The 17,243-nt window shown below is 57.3% G+C and overlaps 10 protein-coding genes across 10 annotated transcripts; 6 read left to right on the forward strand and 4 right to left on the reverse strand.

The window, feature by feature from the left end:
* The first annotated feature begins 635 nt into the window (after positions 1-635).
* On the forward strand, positions 636-1,154 carry B0H18DRAFT_1013573 (uncharacterized protein). The gene is made up of 2 exons (XM_048029113.1): positions 636-914; positions 997-1,154. The coding sequence occupies exons 1-2, from the start codon at positions 815-817 to the stop codon at positions 1,092-1,094; spliced, it is 198 nt and encodes a 65-aa protein (XP_047892164.1). The 5' UTR covers positions 636-814; the 3' UTR covers positions 1,095-1,154.
* A 1,265-nt stretch (positions 1,155-2,419) lies between these two features.
* B0H18DRAFT_1013575 (uncharacterized protein) lies at positions 2,420-2,694 on the reverse strand. The gene has a single exon (XM_048029114.1). It carries the CDS (start codon positions 2,668-2,670, stop codon positions 2,482-2,484), a length of 189 nt encoding a protein of 62 aa, XP_047892165.1. The 5' UTR covers positions 2,671-2,694; the 3' UTR covers positions 2,420-2,481.
* Positions 2,695-3,410: 716 nt separating this feature from the next.
* Positions 3,411-5,115, forward strand: B0H18DRAFT_1013583 (uncharacterized protein). Its single transcript, XM_048029115.1, has 3 exons — positions 3,411-4,425; positions 4,477-4,601; positions 4,691-5,115. The coding sequence occupies exons 1-3, from the start codon at positions 3,852-3,854 to the stop codon at positions 4,700-4,702; spliced, it is 711 nt and encodes a 236-aa protein (XP_047892166.1). The 5' UTR covers positions 3,411-3,851; the 3' UTR covers positions 4,703-5,115.
* On the forward strand, positions 4,860-6,377 carry B0H18DRAFT_449699 (uncharacterized protein). Its single transcript, XM_048038143.1, has 4 exons — positions 4,860-5,214; positions 5,275-5,385; positions 5,443-5,677; positions 5,748-6,377. The coding sequence occupies exons 1-4, from the start codon at positions 5,016-5,018 to the stop codon at positions 6,271-6,273; spliced, it is 1,071 nt and encodes a 356-aa protein (XP_047892167.1). The 5' UTR covers positions 4,860-5,015; the 3' UTR covers positions 6,274-6,377.
* Positions 6,378-7,376, forward strand: B0H18DRAFT_449765 (uncharacterized protein). The gene is made up of 2 exons (XM_048038144.1): positions 6,378-6,670; positions 6,721-7,376. The coding sequence occupies exon 2, from the start codon at positions 6,773-6,775 to the stop codon at positions 7,196-7,198; it is 426 nt and encodes a 141-aa protein (XP_047892168.1). The 5' UTR covers positions 6,378-6,670; positions 6,721-6,772; the 3' UTR covers positions 7,199-7,376.
* Positions 7,205-9,040, reverse strand: B0H18DRAFT_1105182 (50S ribosomal protein L30e-like protein). Its single transcript, XM_048032640.1, has 5 exons — positions 8,903-9,040; positions 8,448-8,559; positions 7,823-8,381; positions 7,513-7,770; positions 7,205-7,461 (listed from the first exon to the last, which is right to left on the reverse strand). The coding sequence occupies exons 1-4, from the start codon at positions 8,903-8,905 to the stop codon at positions 7,638-7,640; spliced, it is 807 nt and encodes a 268-aa protein (XP_047892169.1). The 5' UTR covers positions 8,906-9,040; the 3' UTR covers positions 7,205-7,461; positions 7,513-7,637.
* A 612-nt stretch (positions 9,041-9,652) lies between these two features.
* B0H18DRAFT_955688 (uncharacterized protein) lies at positions 9,653-11,241 on the reverse strand (the record flags this gene model as incomplete). Its single annotated transcript, XM_048042380.1, has 2 exons — positions 9,653-10,742; positions 10,793-11,241. 2 exons carry the CDS (start codon positions 11,239-11,241, stop codon positions 9,653-9,655), a joined length of 1,539 nt encoding a protein of 512 aa, XP_047892170.1.
* An 891-nt stretch (positions 11,242-12,132) lies between these two features.
* Positions 12,133-13,617, reverse strand: B0H18DRAFT_955689 (Clavaminate synthase-like protein; the record flags this gene model as incomplete). The annotated part of the gene is made up of 6 exons (XM_048042381.1): positions 12,133-12,354; positions 12,444-12,489; positions 12,551-12,780; positions 12,845-12,866; positions 12,918-13,090; positions 13,132-13,617. The coding sequence occupies 6 exons, from the start codon at positions 13,615-13,617 to the stop codon at positions 12,133-12,135; spliced, it is 1,179 nt and encodes a 392-aa protein (XP_047892171.1).
* Positions 13,618-13,863: 246 nt separating this feature from the next.
* B0H18DRAFT_1013612 (uncharacterized protein) lies at positions 13,864-15,433 on the forward strand (the record flags this gene model as incomplete). Its single annotated transcript, XM_048029116.1, has 7 exons — positions 13,864-13,866; positions 14,107-14,260; positions 14,281-14,503; positions 14,526-14,590; positions 14,623-14,630; positions 14,899-14,999; positions 15,062-15,433. 7 exons carry the CDS (start codon positions 13,864-13,866, stop codon positions 15,228-15,230), a joined length of 723 nt encoding a protein of 240 aa, XP_047892172.1. The 3' UTR covers positions 15,231-15,433.
* An 809-nt stretch (positions 15,434-16,242) lies between these two features.
* Positions 16,243-17,175, forward strand: B0H18DRAFT_1120196 (uncharacterized protein; the record flags this gene model as incomplete). Its single annotated transcript, XM_048034070.1, has 4 exons — positions 16,243-16,626; positions 16,703-16,806; positions 16,869-16,999; positions 17,063-17,175. The coding sequence occupies 4 exons, from the start codon at positions 16,243-16,245 to the stop codon at positions 17,173-17,175; spliced, it is 732 nt and encodes a 243-aa protein (XP_047892173.1).
* Positions 17,176-17,243: the final 68 nt, after the last annotated feature.

Raw genomic sequence — 17,243 nt, forward strand, 5'->3', positions numbered from 1 at the left:
ATATTCTTCGACGAGACCGCTCGCGCTGCCCCGAGCATCAAGGCTGCTCTACCGCCATGGTTCCGTACTTCATTCCAAACGCGCAAGGTTTCTTGACGCCTTGGCCTGAAAACGTGTGCAACGAAAGTATACTCACTTAGGTTGACGGAGAACCACACGAAGTCTTCGACGTTCTAGAGCCAGCTGTCCAATGGCTCCGTGCAACAGCGAGCGCAATTGTAGGGGTCACAACCAAATGTGTGGCCCGTTATGCCGTATGGATGGAATGCAACCCTGTCTGTCAGGCTGACACATTCAACCATGGACGCACAGAAGTGGGTCCCACGACGACGACTCGGAAGATGGGTGTCCGTGTTTCCGCCCAGGCTCGAGCGACGAGCGACGAGCATATAGCCACCTGCCATAACGCCACAGCTTCTCTTCGAATGCTTGACGAGCATGTCGACGTTCGCGTGGTTGGGGGGAGTACAAGTTGCGCGTGGCTGGTCCATCGCATGAACGATGTGTTCGAGAACCTCCCGTGAAACACGAGCGGAGAGGGCCCATGGCGAGATGTTTGAGAAGAGAACGTCACCATTCCGTCGATCGCCACTCCGTTCGTCTTCGTTCCATTTCTTCTTGTTCCGTCCGTTCTCGTCCCATTCTTCCATCACTGCGTCCGACCCCGCCCAATCTGCCCCGCGACGCACTGCGTCTCTGGGCAGAAGGAGCGCGAAGGGCTAAGCGGGTGTCCCAACTGGGTTCGCGCACCGATGAACAACGATAAACGGACCAACGCGAGGTCCAGTCTCGGACGCCATCTCAAGGTGGATGTATGCGCTGGGAGAAGCGCATGCTGAGTAGAGGATCAATGCAACAACGCGCGCAAGGAGCTGAGGAGTCTCGGGGCCTTCTATGTCGCTCACGAACCTCCGGCGAGTAGTCATTCGGGGAAGTTCCAATATGCTCTACTGACGAATATGTTGCTTGCCTGCTTGGTGTCTTTTCCATATGCAGCTGCAGAGCCCGCCAAATTCCCCGAATCTCAGTCCCGGTGCGGCACGACAGCAAGGGTGTTGTACGCACCTCGAACGCATTGCTGTAGCCTATGCTGAATGAGTGAAGCTAGAGAGGCAAACAGGGACGGAAACGATGGCTTGCGCAGGTATCACAACAAGGGAGGCTTAACGCTGGCAAAGTTGTGGGGAGTGAAAGGCCCTAAGTGTCGGTTATGGTTTGCCAAGGGTAGACATACCATTTTTGGCGCAATACAAAGGCTTGATAGCGGAAGAGCGTTGTCTTGAACCAGACTACACGGACTCGGACACACAACACCGTCGCCCTTCGGATGCGAGGGCAGATGCGCCTGCATGGACGAACAGGTTCAGGGTGACTCTTTGGTGTTGCGATTCTGAAACTCAGAACGGTTCATTGCGCTGTGTCTGGCGCGGCGCGTCTGTTCGTGGATCAACCCGTAAGGCGTCGGGGTCTGCAGATACACAAGCTCAAGGTAATAAGCAGTTCCGTTTCATGCCGACAATCGACTAGTGACCCGAACACAGCGAGCTTATGACTGGTCGCCGTCCCAGATTCACGTCAGTCTCGGTTTCAGCCTAAACAATGGTTACGTGGGGATGAGGAATGTGGAAATTGGATCTTGAAGATGCCACTCACAGTCAACCGCTAGGTGCACCAACCGGACCTCAGCCACTTACTGTAGAAGAGGGTCGCGCGTGGCGGTGAGCGAGTTCGGCCCAAGCAAAGCCTGAGCATCGTGCATTGCAGATCGTCGGCTCCGCTGAGATTGGGCACCGCTGGTCCACAAGCCTCTGGAGGTAAATTTGCTGTCGTACATCGCAGGTCGTCGCTCACGCTGGGCGAGTCGAACATCTGTCAGTGGTTCCAGCACAGTGGTAAGGCAGATTTGACCACGTTTGCAGGGAACAGAGGTATATCAGAGGAAGTCCCAAGGCACACAGAATGCTATATAGGATAAAATGCGAGCCATGCATGTTACGACGAGAGCAAGACGGCGTAGGATTCTAGTATCCAATTGAGAGGATCCGTGCCGAGGAAGTTCTCACGAGCCTCACTCCGATCGTCACTCTCACTAAGTTATTTAAGTTGCTCAAGCAAGTACTTGTTGTCGGTCCAACTCATCCGGGGTATTAACCCCCCGGACCGCCAACGGGATACCTGGAGGCGACTTTGTCGACTGCCAGGTCCAGCGTTGATCACTTCGGTCAACGCAACGCTCCACCAAAAAGAGAAAAAATGTACTTGTTCAAGTTGTCGGTCGGTGGCTAAACTCTCGGGCTGGGCGAGAGTAACATACTGACTGCATTCCGCGATCAAATAACAGAGACAAGACGAGCGGTCCTCCATACCTCGAATGTGGAAGACTGGCGGCGGCACAGCGCACCCGCAACCGCCTCTATTAGTCTCCCGTAGGCAGACTCTAAACGAGACCTCTTTGAGTGGGGGAGGACGGTCTCCTATACATCATGTGACCCAGGGCTTCCGGTTAGCTCGCGACACTGCTCGGACCGCGGTGTCCAGACGACTCCTCACTGGCGGGAGCGAATACCACACTGAGCTCGCCTTTGATAATCCCGGACGAGCTCTTCGCATGCCTCCAAGCACTGACCACGTCGGTGAACAGATGGCGGCTCGCTTGTCCGGCAACATCATCAGGCTTTTGCCTCCGCGCCCGCAATACAACCGCCGTTCGAGGTGGGAACACGCCCGTCCGTCGCGTGCGTTGGTGGAGATCGACGCGTCGACAACGCCTCAATCCCGCGACAACATGCGACTCACACCCCGGAGATTTCCAATCTCACATGCCGATTGGTCGTCATTGCATAGCGTAACTTTACGGTTCTCTGATTGTGTCACACGCGTTCGAGGTTGTCTCTTCGTAGCGCGTCTATGTATATATCCCTTGTTGACGCGGTGAGTGCTCCCATGCTCGTGGCTGCGTACGGGCTGGTACTGAGAAAGCGACGTAGAAAACGCGTCTGGCGCGGGGACGCGTGCGTTCAATGGTGCCTGGCCGGGAGCCTGCGATTGAAGCAGCGGGCGAGCCTGGGCGAGCGAGAAGCACCAGCCACCGCCGGCCTGTCGGGTCCGCCGCCTCGTCGGTCAGTTCTGGTGTAAGTTCGTACAGAGTCGGACTGCTCATGCTTATACACTCCCTCAGCCCCGGCTGCGCGCGCGCAGACACCTCACCTTTCGCTACAAGCCGCCCCTTGTCCCCCGTACCAGGTCCCGACTCCGGTACCCAACGAACGCAGTCGAGTAGCCCAACAGCCTCATATTTCACAGCACCCCGTCCATACGCATCCTAGCCACGCCCACCCAAGGTCTGGTGTTACTACGACTTTAGCCCGCCTGCCAAAGGCATCCTCGGCGACCGATTCACTCAGTCTGATGGAGACTCAAGAGTGGGATCAAGTCTTTCAGTTTGTGACCGACCCTGTCGAAGGCTCCGCAGTTCCCGGAAAGTCTGTTCTAGGGAAGACGTCCCTGTACGCTTCTTATCCCCCTTCTCAGGTGCCCACTCCACCGGTGAGCAAGCGCAATCAGAGTCTCTTTCTCTCCAGTCGGCTAACAAGCATCTCTCTCCGCGATGGATCTTCCTGGATCCGCCCTAATCCTCTGCGACGGTACAGGCCTCGGACCAAGGGTCGCCTGGTGAGGCCAATGCGGAGACAAACACCGTTGTCTCCGTCTCGACTACGTTCTCCTCCACCGCCAACCTTAACCCGCTCCCGCCTGATCTCATCCTCATTTCCTCGGACGCCGTCTTCTTCTACGTCCACTCAAATCAGGTCCTGGGCGCCTCTGAGAACGGCTTCCGCGGGCTGCTGCCCATGAAGTCTCCGAAAGGCCCCCACCCTGCGCTCGAGGCTGTGGGTCTCTCTGAGGACCTCGGATCGGTCATTCTTCTTCCCGAGTCCGCCGCCACCCTGAACGTCGTCCTCCACAGCATCTACAACCTTTCATGTGCGCGGTACTCGCCTTCGCTCGACGTGCTCATCGCGGCAGTCGACGCGCTCGCGCTATACGGCGTGCCCGTCGCGCAGCACTGCGCGACCTCGACGCCGCTGTACGTGCTCATCCTCGGGCACGCGCCACTCGCGCCGGTCGAGGTCTACGCGCTCGCGGCGCACCACGACCTGCACGACCTCGCCGTGCCCGCGTCCGCGCACTTGCTCGGCCTTCAGCTGTGGACCCTCTCTGACGAGCACATCGTGCGCATGGGCCCGCTGTACATGAGGCAGCTGTTCTTCCTGCACCTGGGGCGGATCGACGCGCTCAAGCGGCTCCTGTTGCCGCCTCCGCGCACGCACACGCCGACTGCGGCCTGCAACTCCGCAGAGCAGAAGAGGCTGACTTGCGCGTGGGCACTGGCCTCGGCGTATTTAGCGTGGGATGCCCGTCCAGGTGCGTTCGTGAGAGGTTGTATCCGAGCGACGACTCACGTTTCTGCGGCAGACCAGTCGACGGGCGCGATGGAGGCGACGCTGTGCCCGCTGGGAGAGCACCTGTCGTGCGGGGTGTGCAAGAAGAACTTGGCCGCGCGCATCAAGCGGCTGGTCGTGCAGTGGTCGGACGTGAAGGTGCGTCCGCGTCTCCCGCTAGTGCGCCTCTTTATAGGGTGGCTGGCGGCATAGGGATGATGCGCATGCTGACTCGCGTATGCGCGCAGCGGACGATATGACGACGTCATGTGTGAGCACCCCCCTATCGCTACCCGCGCGCTGTCGCCGAAACTGCCTCTTTGGTCCTTCTTCCTTCTCCAGACCAGTACCAGACTACCAGTCGTCTGGCGGACATGTCCGTTCCTGTGGGGATCTGTGTTTCGGGAGCCTCCGCCTTAGAGCACAACCCATTTCACGCCATGTATAAGTAGTACGACGGTACGAGTAGCCTTCCGGTGTGCAGAGTGCCATCAGTGTAGTTGTACATCAGTCACGATACCCCGAGTCTACAGCTGTCTACAGTCTCGACGAAATAGTTACGTAAGCTTCCCTATGCACTTCACTGAAGTAATATCTTACCCGGTAACTTACTTACCTACTGTATGCACGTTCGATACAATCCAACTAGACTCGGCTCCGCCAGGGTGCTGCATGCTGATTCGGAGTGGCAATCTCAGGGTTCGTTCTGTCAAACCTGGATCACATTCACAGAGAGTTCTGCCTGGGCCGTTGGTATCGGTGTTGCACAGACGTGCGTACATTGATCCTTTTCGAGAATGACTGGGTATTCAATTGATTGTGTCTACGACAGGCAACACCTCCGAGTCTAAGATTAACGCTGCAGCAGATCCCGGCTCGAAAAGCAGGCATTCTATCTGTTCAGGCAGAACTCAGGCCGCCCCGAAGCGCCAGACTCAGAGTTGTAAGTCGTCGACGCCAAATGATGCAGGCTGAAGTCAACTCACCAGTCTCTCACCAGTTTCAGGAACCATGACAAGTGTTACCTTCGTATTCATGGAGCCGAAGCAGAAGGCGTCCTCGCCGGGACCGAGCCTTAATGAAGCTTGGAAACGCCATATCCAGGAGCTGCTGCCTTCACAGGATCAGCAACGTTCTCACGTCGTAGAGGCTCGGCTCGACACGCTCGAGCCTCCCCACTCCGAGTTCGACTGCATGGTCTCGCCAGCGAATTCATATGGGATCATGGACGGCGGGTCAGTATCCTCTCTTCCACGCACGACCATGATTCGCTGAACCGCCTGTTCCACGCGCGACCACTGACAGCTTCGACTACTACCTCTCCGAGGCCCTCTCACCCAAGGGCGACATCATGGCGCTCACTCGATGCGCCCAAGCCGCGCTCAAGGCCCGCCATTTCGGCTTCGCCCCGCCCGGCACCTGCACGCTCGTCCCGCTCACCCCCGAGCTGCGCCAGAACCCGCGCTTCCCCCGCTGCAGCGTCCTCGCGGTCTGCCCCACGATGCGCTACCCAGTAGACGTCAGCTGGCACGAGGACCTCGTGTACAACACGATGTGGAGCCTCCTGGTGGAGGTAGAGCGGTGGAACGAGAGTGTGAATCGCGGCGAGCGCGAGGGTGAGTCCATACGGAAGGTGTGCATGACGGGGCTGGCGACGGGTGTGGGCGGAGTGCGCAAGGAGGTCTGTGCGCGGCAGATGATTCTTGCTGTCAAGCATTTCCTGGATGTGACCAGTGAGGAAGGTAGGAAGCGGTGGGCACGGGAGGACTTTCCGATGTGGAACGACGTATTGCCCATTGCGGAGGACGTTGTACGCAACAATGTTCAATGAGCCTGGTTGCATCTTCCCTATCTCTGAGGAACGTATCGATATATACTTCGCAATATGTTCAGTCTGAATGTATACCATCAATTCTGACCTATGCACCTGGGAGTGAACTCGGAATTGCCCTATAGCATGGCCCCTTCACTGAGATACATACTCTGCGCAGAGTATCGACATAGCTGTCGCCGCTCGGGGCAACTGCCACTGGCATCTGTAAGAGGCCCATCAACCATATTATAACGCTCACGAACACAACCTAGGACCGGCGCAGGCGAGGCGATGATGATGCATACCAGCATATGCTCGTGCGTACACTTCTGCCAAGGCTCTGAAGAGCACTATCCGCCCGTTTCCCTACGCTCCTTCTTCCTTGATTCTGCTTCGACTTTGCCGCCAGACTTCGGTACGCTCACCAGTACTACCCGAGGGGTACGCCTGATCGCCTCACCACAGACAACTCGCAATCCAATCGCAAACACAACACTCACTCGCCGAGCCTGGAGGCATGACCACCGTGACACCATCCTCGTCCACGCCGACGACCTCATCCTCCTCGCCCCCACCCAAATGGCCCTACAACGCCGCGCGCTCAACTGGCACCGAATGCACGCCTCTCCTCGCCGCCCTCCTCGCCGCCAGCACCCTCGACGAGATCTCGATCGGGTCCGACACCTTTCAAATGGCCATGGCGGGGTACATCCGTGGCCAAGAGCGCGTCGACGCCGAAGACCGCACTCTCGAGGCGCGCATTTTCTGGGTGTACCCGATGGGACTATGGGGCCCTTTCCGCGAGACGGAGGACGGCAGCATCAAGCAGCAGGGGCTACTCGTAACGATGGAACGAGGTGCGAAGGTCGCAGAGGCCGTTGAGGCGATCAAGGCGAACTTCCACGGGGATGGGACTGCACATATTCACGTGGCTGCCTCCTGAATTATCGCAATTCACAGTACCTGCAAATGCTGACCAGCCCCAGAACACAGTGTATACCATATGGTGCTAGAGGTTTGACGTTTGACCCGAGGCATCAGAGGAATTCGTACCCAACTTCAAGTGTACTACTTAATGCCTGCTCACGAACGTTTTGAAACGGCCGGACGCGGACGCCTCAGGCCTGGACTGCATCTAGTGTACACGGTATGATACAAGCGGCATCACCACGGCCATCCTAGACCGACATGCTCAGCAGGTCACAGCGGCATAGGGAATGAGACAGATCATCTCCATCTCATAGCATAACGACATACAACATGTGGTAACTTAGCAGCGATAGCAGCGAGCTCCAGCGATGCATAGCGAGGACGACAGTACGCTTTTTGTGACCCATACAACACCTCCGACGATGCTCTTCATCGACGTTGGACGCGACCGTTCAGAGCTTCTGGGCGTTGGCCAGCGAGAGGGTCTGGCCGGCAGCCTTGGCACGCTTGCGGAGCATCTGCGCGGACTTGTTGCCACGGATGCCTCCACCCCACTGGCGACGGTTGTCCTCGTACTTGTCAGAGCTACCGAGACGTGTCAGGTGATGCACGACTACAATAAGGCGAGACGACGTACAAGTTCGCCTTAGCAGCAGAGACGATCGTGCTCAGCTCGCGCTGGTCCTCGCTGCGGACGTCCTGGAGGGTCAGGACGGCAGCCGTCTTCTTGTGGACGACCGTGCCGAGACGGGCCTTGCCCTTGACGATCACGTAGGGTACACCCATCTTACGGCAGAGCGCGGGGACGAAGATGACGAGCTCGATGGGGTCGACATCGTGCGCGATGACGACGAGCGACGCCTTCTTCGCCTCGATGAGCGCGACGCAGTGGTTCAAGCCGTACTTGACGAAGAGAGGCTTCTTCGACTCCTTCGCCTGCGCCTCCTTCTCCTCGGCGGTTGCCTTCGCGGTCGCCTCGAGGCGGGTCTTCTTCTCCTGCTTCGTCTCGGGGCGGTACTTGTTCAGGAGCTTGAACAGCTGGGTCGCAGTGTTCTTGTCGAGGGTGTGCGAGAACTGTGCGATCGCGGGGGGCACCTTGAGGCGCTGGTGGAGGATGACCTTCTGGCGCTGGAGGCGCACGTACTGCGGCCACTTGACGAAGCGCGTGAGGTCGGTCTTGTGTTGGATGTCCTGGCCTGCATAGCGCGGTCATGGACGACACGGTCAACGAGTGAAAGATGTCGGGAGGCCTGCGCACGCACCAATACCGAAGTTCTTCGAGCGAGCCTCAAAGAGAGGGTTCTTCTGGGTCTTGGTCGGCTTGCGCGCCCCAGCGGGAGCGGGCGCGACCTTCTTTCCGGTAGTGGCCTTGGGCTGGTCATTGAGACGAGTGCCATCAGCGATCCATGCCACTGCATAGAAGCAGGTGCTGGCGCGATGTACTCGGAGCTCTAACGCCCGCGCTCACAGAATGAGCACGGGCCCAGCATAGCTACGCCTCATCGCCCATGAATGAGCTCAGCGTGGGCTTGGACATGGTATTGTCCTTGCTGAGACGGGGATTCTGGTGCTGCAGCTGGGCGTTAGATAGTCTTCGAGATGTCATCTGGACGCAAGACGCACCATCCAATGTCTTGCACACGTCCTAACCAGAATTCCCGCCGTCCGAGAGCGTCGAATACATCTCCCAGCACGACGCCACGGAAGTTATGCTCACCATCGTCGTAGGTAGTCTTGAGGAAGGCTGGGTAAGGTCGTTGACGAGGGAATGGAGGCAGTCGAGTCCACGCGATCGAGTGGCTTTAAACTCCGCCCTAAAGTTTGACTCAACATTTGCGGCTCCGATGGTTTCCGCCACCGGGGCAGGCGCTTGCGAACAACTTGATTCCTCTTGCCAATTCACATTCGATGATACCGGGATGATACTTACAACACACACTTACTCCACGTATGATTGTCGCCTTCCAGCTACAATATTCTACGTGACTCAGTTCTTCGCAGGCGAAGCCTCGAGCCGAACGCGCATTGACTATACAAGAGTCAAAACCCAGTGGCATGTGAATGGTACGGACATCACTGACAAGTACTTCAGTCACGGTAAGTACTGCCAGTGTGCAGGGCGGCCCCCCTGAGCTATGGTATCGTGTTAATTGCGTACCATAGACGCGATGCGCGGTAGTAGTACATACGTAGTCTATGGACCGCGGAAGGCCTCCACATAGTACGAACTTAGCTCGTTCAGTGAGCAGGCCTTTCAATTCAAAGTTCAAACAGTGACACGCACTAGGAATAAACTTGCGCATGCCCATGTCATTTCGGAAAGAAAAAGATAGTTAAACTGATACATGGACTCTCACGACTTTCGGACGACGCACCGTCAGAGCACCCACAACAACCGTACAGACCGGTGCTCGACGCGCGACCCCACGCAACCTCACCGCCCACTCGCATCCTCCTACTCAATTGCTCACAGCTGCTTCAGCGAATCTACCCAGTTGGCCATACCCCCTTGATTCCACTCGCCTCCCCACCCCATCCTACGCTCAAAGCGCTGCGTCGTCGGCGTCGGCAAGACAGTCTTCCTCTTCGCGCTCCGGCGCTTACCCTCTGGATCGTAGCGCATGTTGACGAGCTCCAGCGCGTGCGTGGAGTCCCGAGGGCGGTACGAGCTCTTCACCCAGTACGGTACGCGGGGCGAGCGCACCTCCGCGGGCGGCGCAGGCGACATGGGCGGGCTTGGCAGCGGACCCATCGGGAGCGGCAGCGGCGTCACCGGGAGCGCGAACTCGAGCGGGCGCACGCCGAAGCGCGTCCGGAAGGTCGCCATCCTCTGTGCGTCGTCCGTCAGGATCGAGCGGCGCGCCTTCGCGATCGTGCGTTGGCGCTGCACGGGCGAAGTCACCAGCTCCGGGGACAAGGGGAACTCAGCACTGCGCGCAGAGATCTGGGAGTAGATAGAGGGCGAGAAGAGCGCGGAGGTGAAGGAGGCACGCCCGGCGGACAGGACAGGCTCCGGGGGCGCGAGGAAGGCGGAATACGTCCCGACTGGGGAGAGGACGGACGCCGCGTGCAGCTGGCTGTTCATGCGCGCGCCGAAACTCGGGCTCTCGAGCGCGAGCGCATCTGTGACGCTGTAAAAGTCGCCTGCAGACCGGCTACGCCGCTTCATGGACCCCGTTGAGCTGCGGCTGTTCGCCCTGCCCCGCCGCTTGATGAGGAGCGCGGTGACCGCGGCGGTCGGGCTCGTAAGGGTAACTTCGGGCACCGGCACAGGGGCAGTGTGCAATCCCGAAGCGAGCGATGCGGAACGCCCGGGTACTTGGCCCATCGTCCCCATGCGGTAGAGATCAAGGAAACAAGTGATCTGCTCTGTTTTCTCCTCCACCTGGCCGAAGGAGGGGTAGATCATCTCTTGAGGGATGCCCACTGCGGAGTACTGCGCGAGTTTCTCCAGATTCTGCAGCTTTTCGACCTTGCTCTCTTCCACCTTCTTTACAGTGATAGGAGAGAACGGAGAAAAGGGGGCGACTGGGGACAGAGATGGCGCCTTGACCGCTCTGAGAACCCATGAGAAACTGATTTCAACATGCTGCACAATGAGACTTACTTGAGTGTAGCATAGCGGAATGGTGACAAGGGCAGCGCCTCCGTGCGCGACGCCTGGTTCAAAGGAAGGGCAGCTGGGACCTTCTTCCTCCGGATCCCTCTGCCCGCGTTCGTGGTCTTGCTGGTGTGCGCGGACGCGTCTTGATTTTCGTTCGAAGGGGACGTCACCGTGATTTGCAATACCGGCGACTTGAGGCCATTGTCGTACGTGTCTGCCCGAGTCGTAGCGATATGCACGCGCCTGGCTGGCGACGGGGCGGTGAACGCGCGCAAGGGCGCGCGTTTACCATCCAAAACGCTGGCGTTTAAAGCAGACCTCGGCGTGCTTATGGGCGTAAGCGCGCTCTTGCCAGGGGACACGACGTCTATGACCGGTGTCGCACCCAGCATCTTGTTGACCTTCTGGCCTGACTTGAGTATCCGCGAGCGCTGCTCGGGCTCAAGCTTCATGAGTCCAGGGGAGAGTGGGGTAGAGACATTGCGTCCAATGTTCCAGCGGTCCTGTAAAGCATTCTTGACGTAGTGAGACGTGAAAGGTCGTTATTGACGTGAAATGCGGGGTTGCGAAAGCGTGATAGCGCGAAAGCGAAAGTGGGCCAGCCACTGAAGAAATTAGGGAAGGGGACGGTAGGGTACTGTATATGAACACCTGGTAGTCGACGAAACAGAAGACGTCGCAAGCGCCGTGTGTTATATGCAAGGCCGACACCGCGTGCTTGAGCATAGCCTGAATGCACTGCATCATCGTCCTGCCAATCATCGTCTCAGCATCACCGCCCTCAGGCTGGAATTGCCCGAGTTACTGACCTAGGTAATCTCGGGAATCAAGATGATGTAATCAAGGTCGTGGTGATGTTTTATTTGGGCGGCCTCCGTCGCAGACGGAATGGCGTGCTGCATTGTCGCAGAGTTACGAACGAGCTCGTGTATAACTTGGAAGAGATGGATGCCAGCACAACGGTGTGGCGGTGAGTATAATTGCCAAACCTGGCGGGGTATTAAATCCGTAGGGAAATCTTGGGTCCGGGTGATCAACGTTCCCGAATGGGCGCTCGGTGTCACTGAGCAACAATTGTCGCCGGACTCGGACGCGCCAAAGCCAGACCATCGACAGATCACCATCGGAGTCGATGAGACAGGTCACTGTTGTTCCATTCACCGTTCACCAGGCTTCCAGTCATGGTATTGGCATGTTCCAGTATACAGATCTGTCGACGAAATGTCTGTCGTGTGCACTTCGCGTGTATCGGACACGGTCGCTTGACAGAGCTGACATGCGACCGCACAGAAAACAGCCTCCTGTGGTCAACTGAGATCGTTACGACGGGTCACCAGGACCAGTCAAATCCCCCGAGTGCCGTCATTGCGAGTACCCTGCGTGGTCTCGACGCCGTCTGATATCCGTTTGATTTCGTCTAGGACATCACGGAGACCATCTACGAGATCGACCTCGCGTTCCGTGCGCCGGAGGAAATGATCGTAGCACGTCCGCACGCGGTCGTAGACGAAGGGTAAGGGAGGCGTGAGCCATGGCGGGGCAGGTTCCCAGAGTGGTCCTGAGAGCTAGGCGTGACAAAAAAAGAGCTGTCAGATGGGTGACCCGCCAGTAGACAGCGGTAGATGTGTACCTCGCAATCCGTGACAGGGCGTACTGCTGTCCCGAATGCGTGCCGAACCATCTTCCAAAACGTCAGCCAGCTGTACAACGTTGAGATATATTGGTTAGCATCGATGTGCTTGTTAGGAGGATTGCACGTACTTCCACCCAGCGTCTTTCTCTACTACATCCTGTACAATCTTAACCCACTCATGTTCCCATCCGTGACTGTCCGACTCGCTCTGATTGTTCTGCGAAAGCAGCTCGCGTACGTCTTCCAGTGCGTGCTCGACCTCGATCACCTTAGCGCACATAGACTCGTATAAGGAAGGGAGGTTGACAGAGTTGCACCAGTTGTGATTGATGGAGACGCATTCAGTTATATTCTCAACCTGCGGGAAGACTAAGTACAGCAAGCTGCGCACTGACTGCGCGCGCAGCGTAATGGGGGCATACCTGGTGATACCACCCACTCGGCCTTGTACAGGATCGAGCAGTGTCTTCAAACGGCGCAAAGAACTGCACTCACACAAAAATCGTCTCTCCGTCTTTCTGCTCGACTACAATTGGCTTTGCTTCCGAGAACTTGGGAAAATCGGCTTGATTTACATGCCGTACGTCGAAGGCCGTTTCCAGATGCTCCTCAGCACCTTTCCGGAGCAAGAACTTGGTTTGCTCAGGAGGGAAGAGCCACCACCTCTTCTACCGCAGACGTTCGTAGACCAGGAATAGCTAGTATAGACATCCCGGTGGAGCGGCGTGAACGTCCCCGCTGCACCAGTGTAGACGAACCGGAAGTCGTCCGATGTGCAGACAGAGTAGTACGCGTTCATCCAGTCGTCCCTGAATATGTCCGGGGTTTCGTAGAAGATCTCCGGGTGCACAGCGCGAGCGAGATGCCAGTCTTTCACGTAGAGCGAGACGCCCTCGCCAGAACGCCATAGATCGACTACTTCGCGGAAGGTCTTGTCTTGTCGCTTTTGATCGCTGAACTCGCGAGTGGAGCAGTCTGCTGCCGTGACTGGCTGGTCGCCATACGCTCGCGAGAGGGATTCCCAGTTAATGCGCGGAGACCCGTCAGACTCGGAGACCCACTTTGAAAGCGCAGGCCAGGAGGAGATCAAGGCAGGCCCGATGACTACCGGTTTGTTGGGTAAGAGGTAGTGGTCAAGGAAGTCTTGGTATGTTGGTGGGTGTTCCAGGTATCCACAGGAGTCTTGAGTAGTCATTACGCCTGGTAGCTACAAGCTTCAGTGAGTATCACAAGAACTCCATAGGCTCTCGAGCCCGGTCGGAACGATTGAACTTGAAGCTGAAGGCTCGGCCTCAACTTGCGACTATTCCGCACACGGCGTTTTGGGCCTGCTGGGTGCATACTCAGTACACCGCCTATGACATGTATAACATAATAAACTCACCTCACGCACAGTAGTAGTAAGTACTACAGTGGGTTACTGCAAGTGATTCCGCAGACCATGGTGGAAGACTCCGAAGAGGGAGGACGTTCACGCGTTCACGGTTGAACCGCTACCACTCCGGGCCGGAATCAGCCACACCCCAACCTGTCGCGTTTCGCCGACTTCATACATACCACTCCCTCTCGCTAGCTGCACGACACTATAGACGCAGCTTGGACGCAGCACATTGCTCGACGACCTCTTTGGAGGTGCACCACTAGATATGCTTGCAGCCTCGCTGCTCGCCGCATCACTGCTCAGCTTCGTTCACGACTCGGACACGTACCGCAGCGGTTCGCATCCACTTCAGGAGAGTCATCTTCGTCCTTCAGGACTATCCGCAAACTCTCCGTATACACTTCTATTGCTGGCATTGCCTACACAGTCGGGTCATTTACCCTCCTACAGTCGCAACGTATATCTCCCCGCGGCCAGCACCACCACCACTACACCCAGAGGCCCCGGAAGCGGTCGCCTACGTCGAATCGCTAGAAGACTCCCTGCAGCGGCTACCACCACTCCAAAGACATAGAGAGACAGCTAAGCCCGACGAGTGGTACGAAGCGCGACCGTATGCGAAGGTCCCGCGGGAACGGCGGGTGAACAGCTTAACGAGCGGCTCGCTCAATGGACCAGGAAACTCGCGCTCCCGCCACTGGTCCGGCGAAGTGGGACAACAGTGAAGCGATGGCGTTCGTCCATGTGGGGAGCGCACTATGTGGCCACGAAGGGATTGTTCACGGTGGTTTACTCGCGACGTGCTGGACGAGACACTAGGTCGACAGGTGAGTACCATGACTAGACTACTTAGTGCCGCTATTCCTACTTGTAACATCTCCTAGCGAGATTCAGTCCATGCCATACCATGTTTTGAGCCTCCATGAATCTGATCTTCATGGCTGACGGACAGTGCTAGGCACTCATAACCTTCCAGAGAAATTGGTGTGACGGCCTACCTGCATCTCAACTACAAAGCCCCACTCGCGCTGACCAAGTACGTCTACGCTCCCTTCTGCGTTCAAGATCTCACGAGACTAACGAAACCTCGCCTAGTTCCTGGTTATCAAGACCCGCCTCATCGAAGCCAAGGGCCGCAAATCGAAGGTCGCAGGTGTCATCGAAGACATGGACGGCAACGTCCTCGTTGAGGCCGAGTACGCCATTCCATTAACCCCTACCTCCGTCCTACTGAAACCCAGACTCGCCTTTCCCTCAGGGCGCTGTTCATTCAACCGAAGTACGCCAAGCTCCTGAACACCGCCCGCATGCGCGAGCTACTCGGTGAACCGGGGGACTCCCGAGAACCAATCAGCGAGGGCGCGAACGCACCGGTCCCGGTGAGTCCGCCCAGTGGCCCATCGTCAATCGGAGGCGCGAAGGCGTGAGCGGCCAATGTGGTTGGCGTGATTGTGAGACTAGGACTGGGACACTGGGTACACGATAGAGGGCCTTAATTGGTCTCGTATGTCTGGGATTGTGACTTACTCGCATGATCGACGCGCTGCTTCGTTAGGAGGTCTAGTCGCAAACATCTATCTGAGGCAGTGTCGATGAAGCTTGTTCTGAAGTCGAGGGCTCATGCTTCTGGCGGTCTGTGATCGCAGATACTTAGGTATGTGCGCTGACACTGCATACTGGCCTTATACTAGGCCTTGCTCGGCGACGGCACGGCTGAATCCTGATGAGAAGGTTTGTACATCGCCTCCTAAGTTAGTTTCACGTCTATGCTGACGAACTTGTTTGATTGTTAGAATTCACTGGCGCGGCTATGGCACGCTGGTTCGTTAGGGCGAGCCGTTTTGCGTCGACAGACCAAGTAGTCAGCCCTGCAACGAGTATAAACCGACTTTCCTTACAAGCGCTTGTGGTGGCTCCCGCTCTTGGGGCAGCTCTTGACTCGGACTTCCCTCGCACCCGCAGGCCCTTGTGTAGGAGGCAAACAAGGACTACGACATGTTTCTCATGCTTCACTCCGAATACTACCTCGAAAGGGACTCATCTTCACGTACGTTGTCAACAAGCGCGCTGCTCACTCGCACGCGTCTCTCACTCGCTGGAACTACTTATGAGACTCCCACCGGATGCTCGGCTCGTCTGCTCAGGTTTCTCACCATTGCCTAATCTCACACGGCAGGCGACATGGTCCTGAAATCTAGGTCGAGCGCCGCGACTGCCAATCTGTCAACCTTGGGCACATCCGACTGTCCAGCGCGGTGGCGTGCGTACCCGATGTTCTCTTCAAGTCGCGGGTTTGGCGTATCTACGTTCTCCCCGCACACAAGTAGGGTCGAGATGCTCCCCTCCCCACGCTATTCCGATCGCGGCCCCCTCCCCCACTCTCGCCCAGTCCACCCACCACCAGGTCGAGTGTTATTTCACACTCTCCCAGTAGCTCGTATGTCCTCGCCCAGCGAATCCGACTTCTCGCGCACCGTCCGCTCGCCACTGTCACAGCCCTTGACAACCGCATCCTCCAGTGCGACCCTCGTCGAGCACTTCCGCGTAGGCATGAGCTCCGCAACCCCCGCCGACATACCTCCTGTACCCAGGGTCACCCAGACGACGGACTCCGACCCTACGGCATGGACGCGGCGTCTCTCATCGTCATTCGGCAACATCGCCGAGCAGATCAGTGCCGCGTCGCAGGCGCTCGCCGCCGTCGAGGTTCCAGCAAGCATCCCTGCTAATGGTGATGTCGCAAGCGCTCTCGCGCATCTCACCGCCCGCCTTGATGCCATTGAAGATACCCAAGTGCGCATAGGGCAGGAGATCGCGGGCGTGGTTGCGAGAATTGAGGCGGTCGCACTGCGCCTGCTCTGAATGGGCACTCGGACACAGGCGTGGAGGAGGAACCGAGAGGAGGAGCTCCGTTACGCGGAGCGCAAAAGAGAATAGTCTCGCCCGTACTGTGGAGGAGCTCCAGAAGAAAGTGGGCGAGCTTGCAGAGATCATCCGGCTAGAGTGAGCCCTCCTACTGTATGCATAGGCGTTGTCTGACTCAATCGAACGTTTGCTCAGTCAAGCGCGCTTGTACAACCGCCTGCAGAATGCCACTATCACGAACCAGAAGATGCCCGTCAAGCCATTGGTCATGGCGAACGGAAAGACACCCCCAATTTCCCCGGCACGAAGGGCGAGTTCGAGCATATGACCAGTACGTCCATGTCTCTTGTTTCCCATTTGCGTGCAAAGGTTGATTGGTCTTTGTCGTGTTCAGAGGAGCGATATGAGCATCTACTGAAGTCGTATAACCTGCCCATCAAAGGGGATACGGTCGCCAAATGCGAAGCCGTTCGGGAATTCCTTGGGCTGTCACAACCTAACAAGTAGATGACCCTGCGATGACAGTTCGCCAATACTACTTATGTCTTGTCCCAGTTATATCTTCCAATTCTATC

The sequence above is a fragment of the Fomitopsis serialis genome (genome assembly GCF_022376445.1).
Source record: "Fomitopsis serialis strain Sig1Antser10 chromosome Unknown B0H18scaffold_44, whole genome shotgun sequence".
Classification (NCBI taxonomy): domain Eukaryota; kingdom Fungi; phylum Basidiomycota; class Agaricomycetes; order Polyporales; family Fomitopsidaceae; genus Fomitopsis; species Fomitopsis serialis.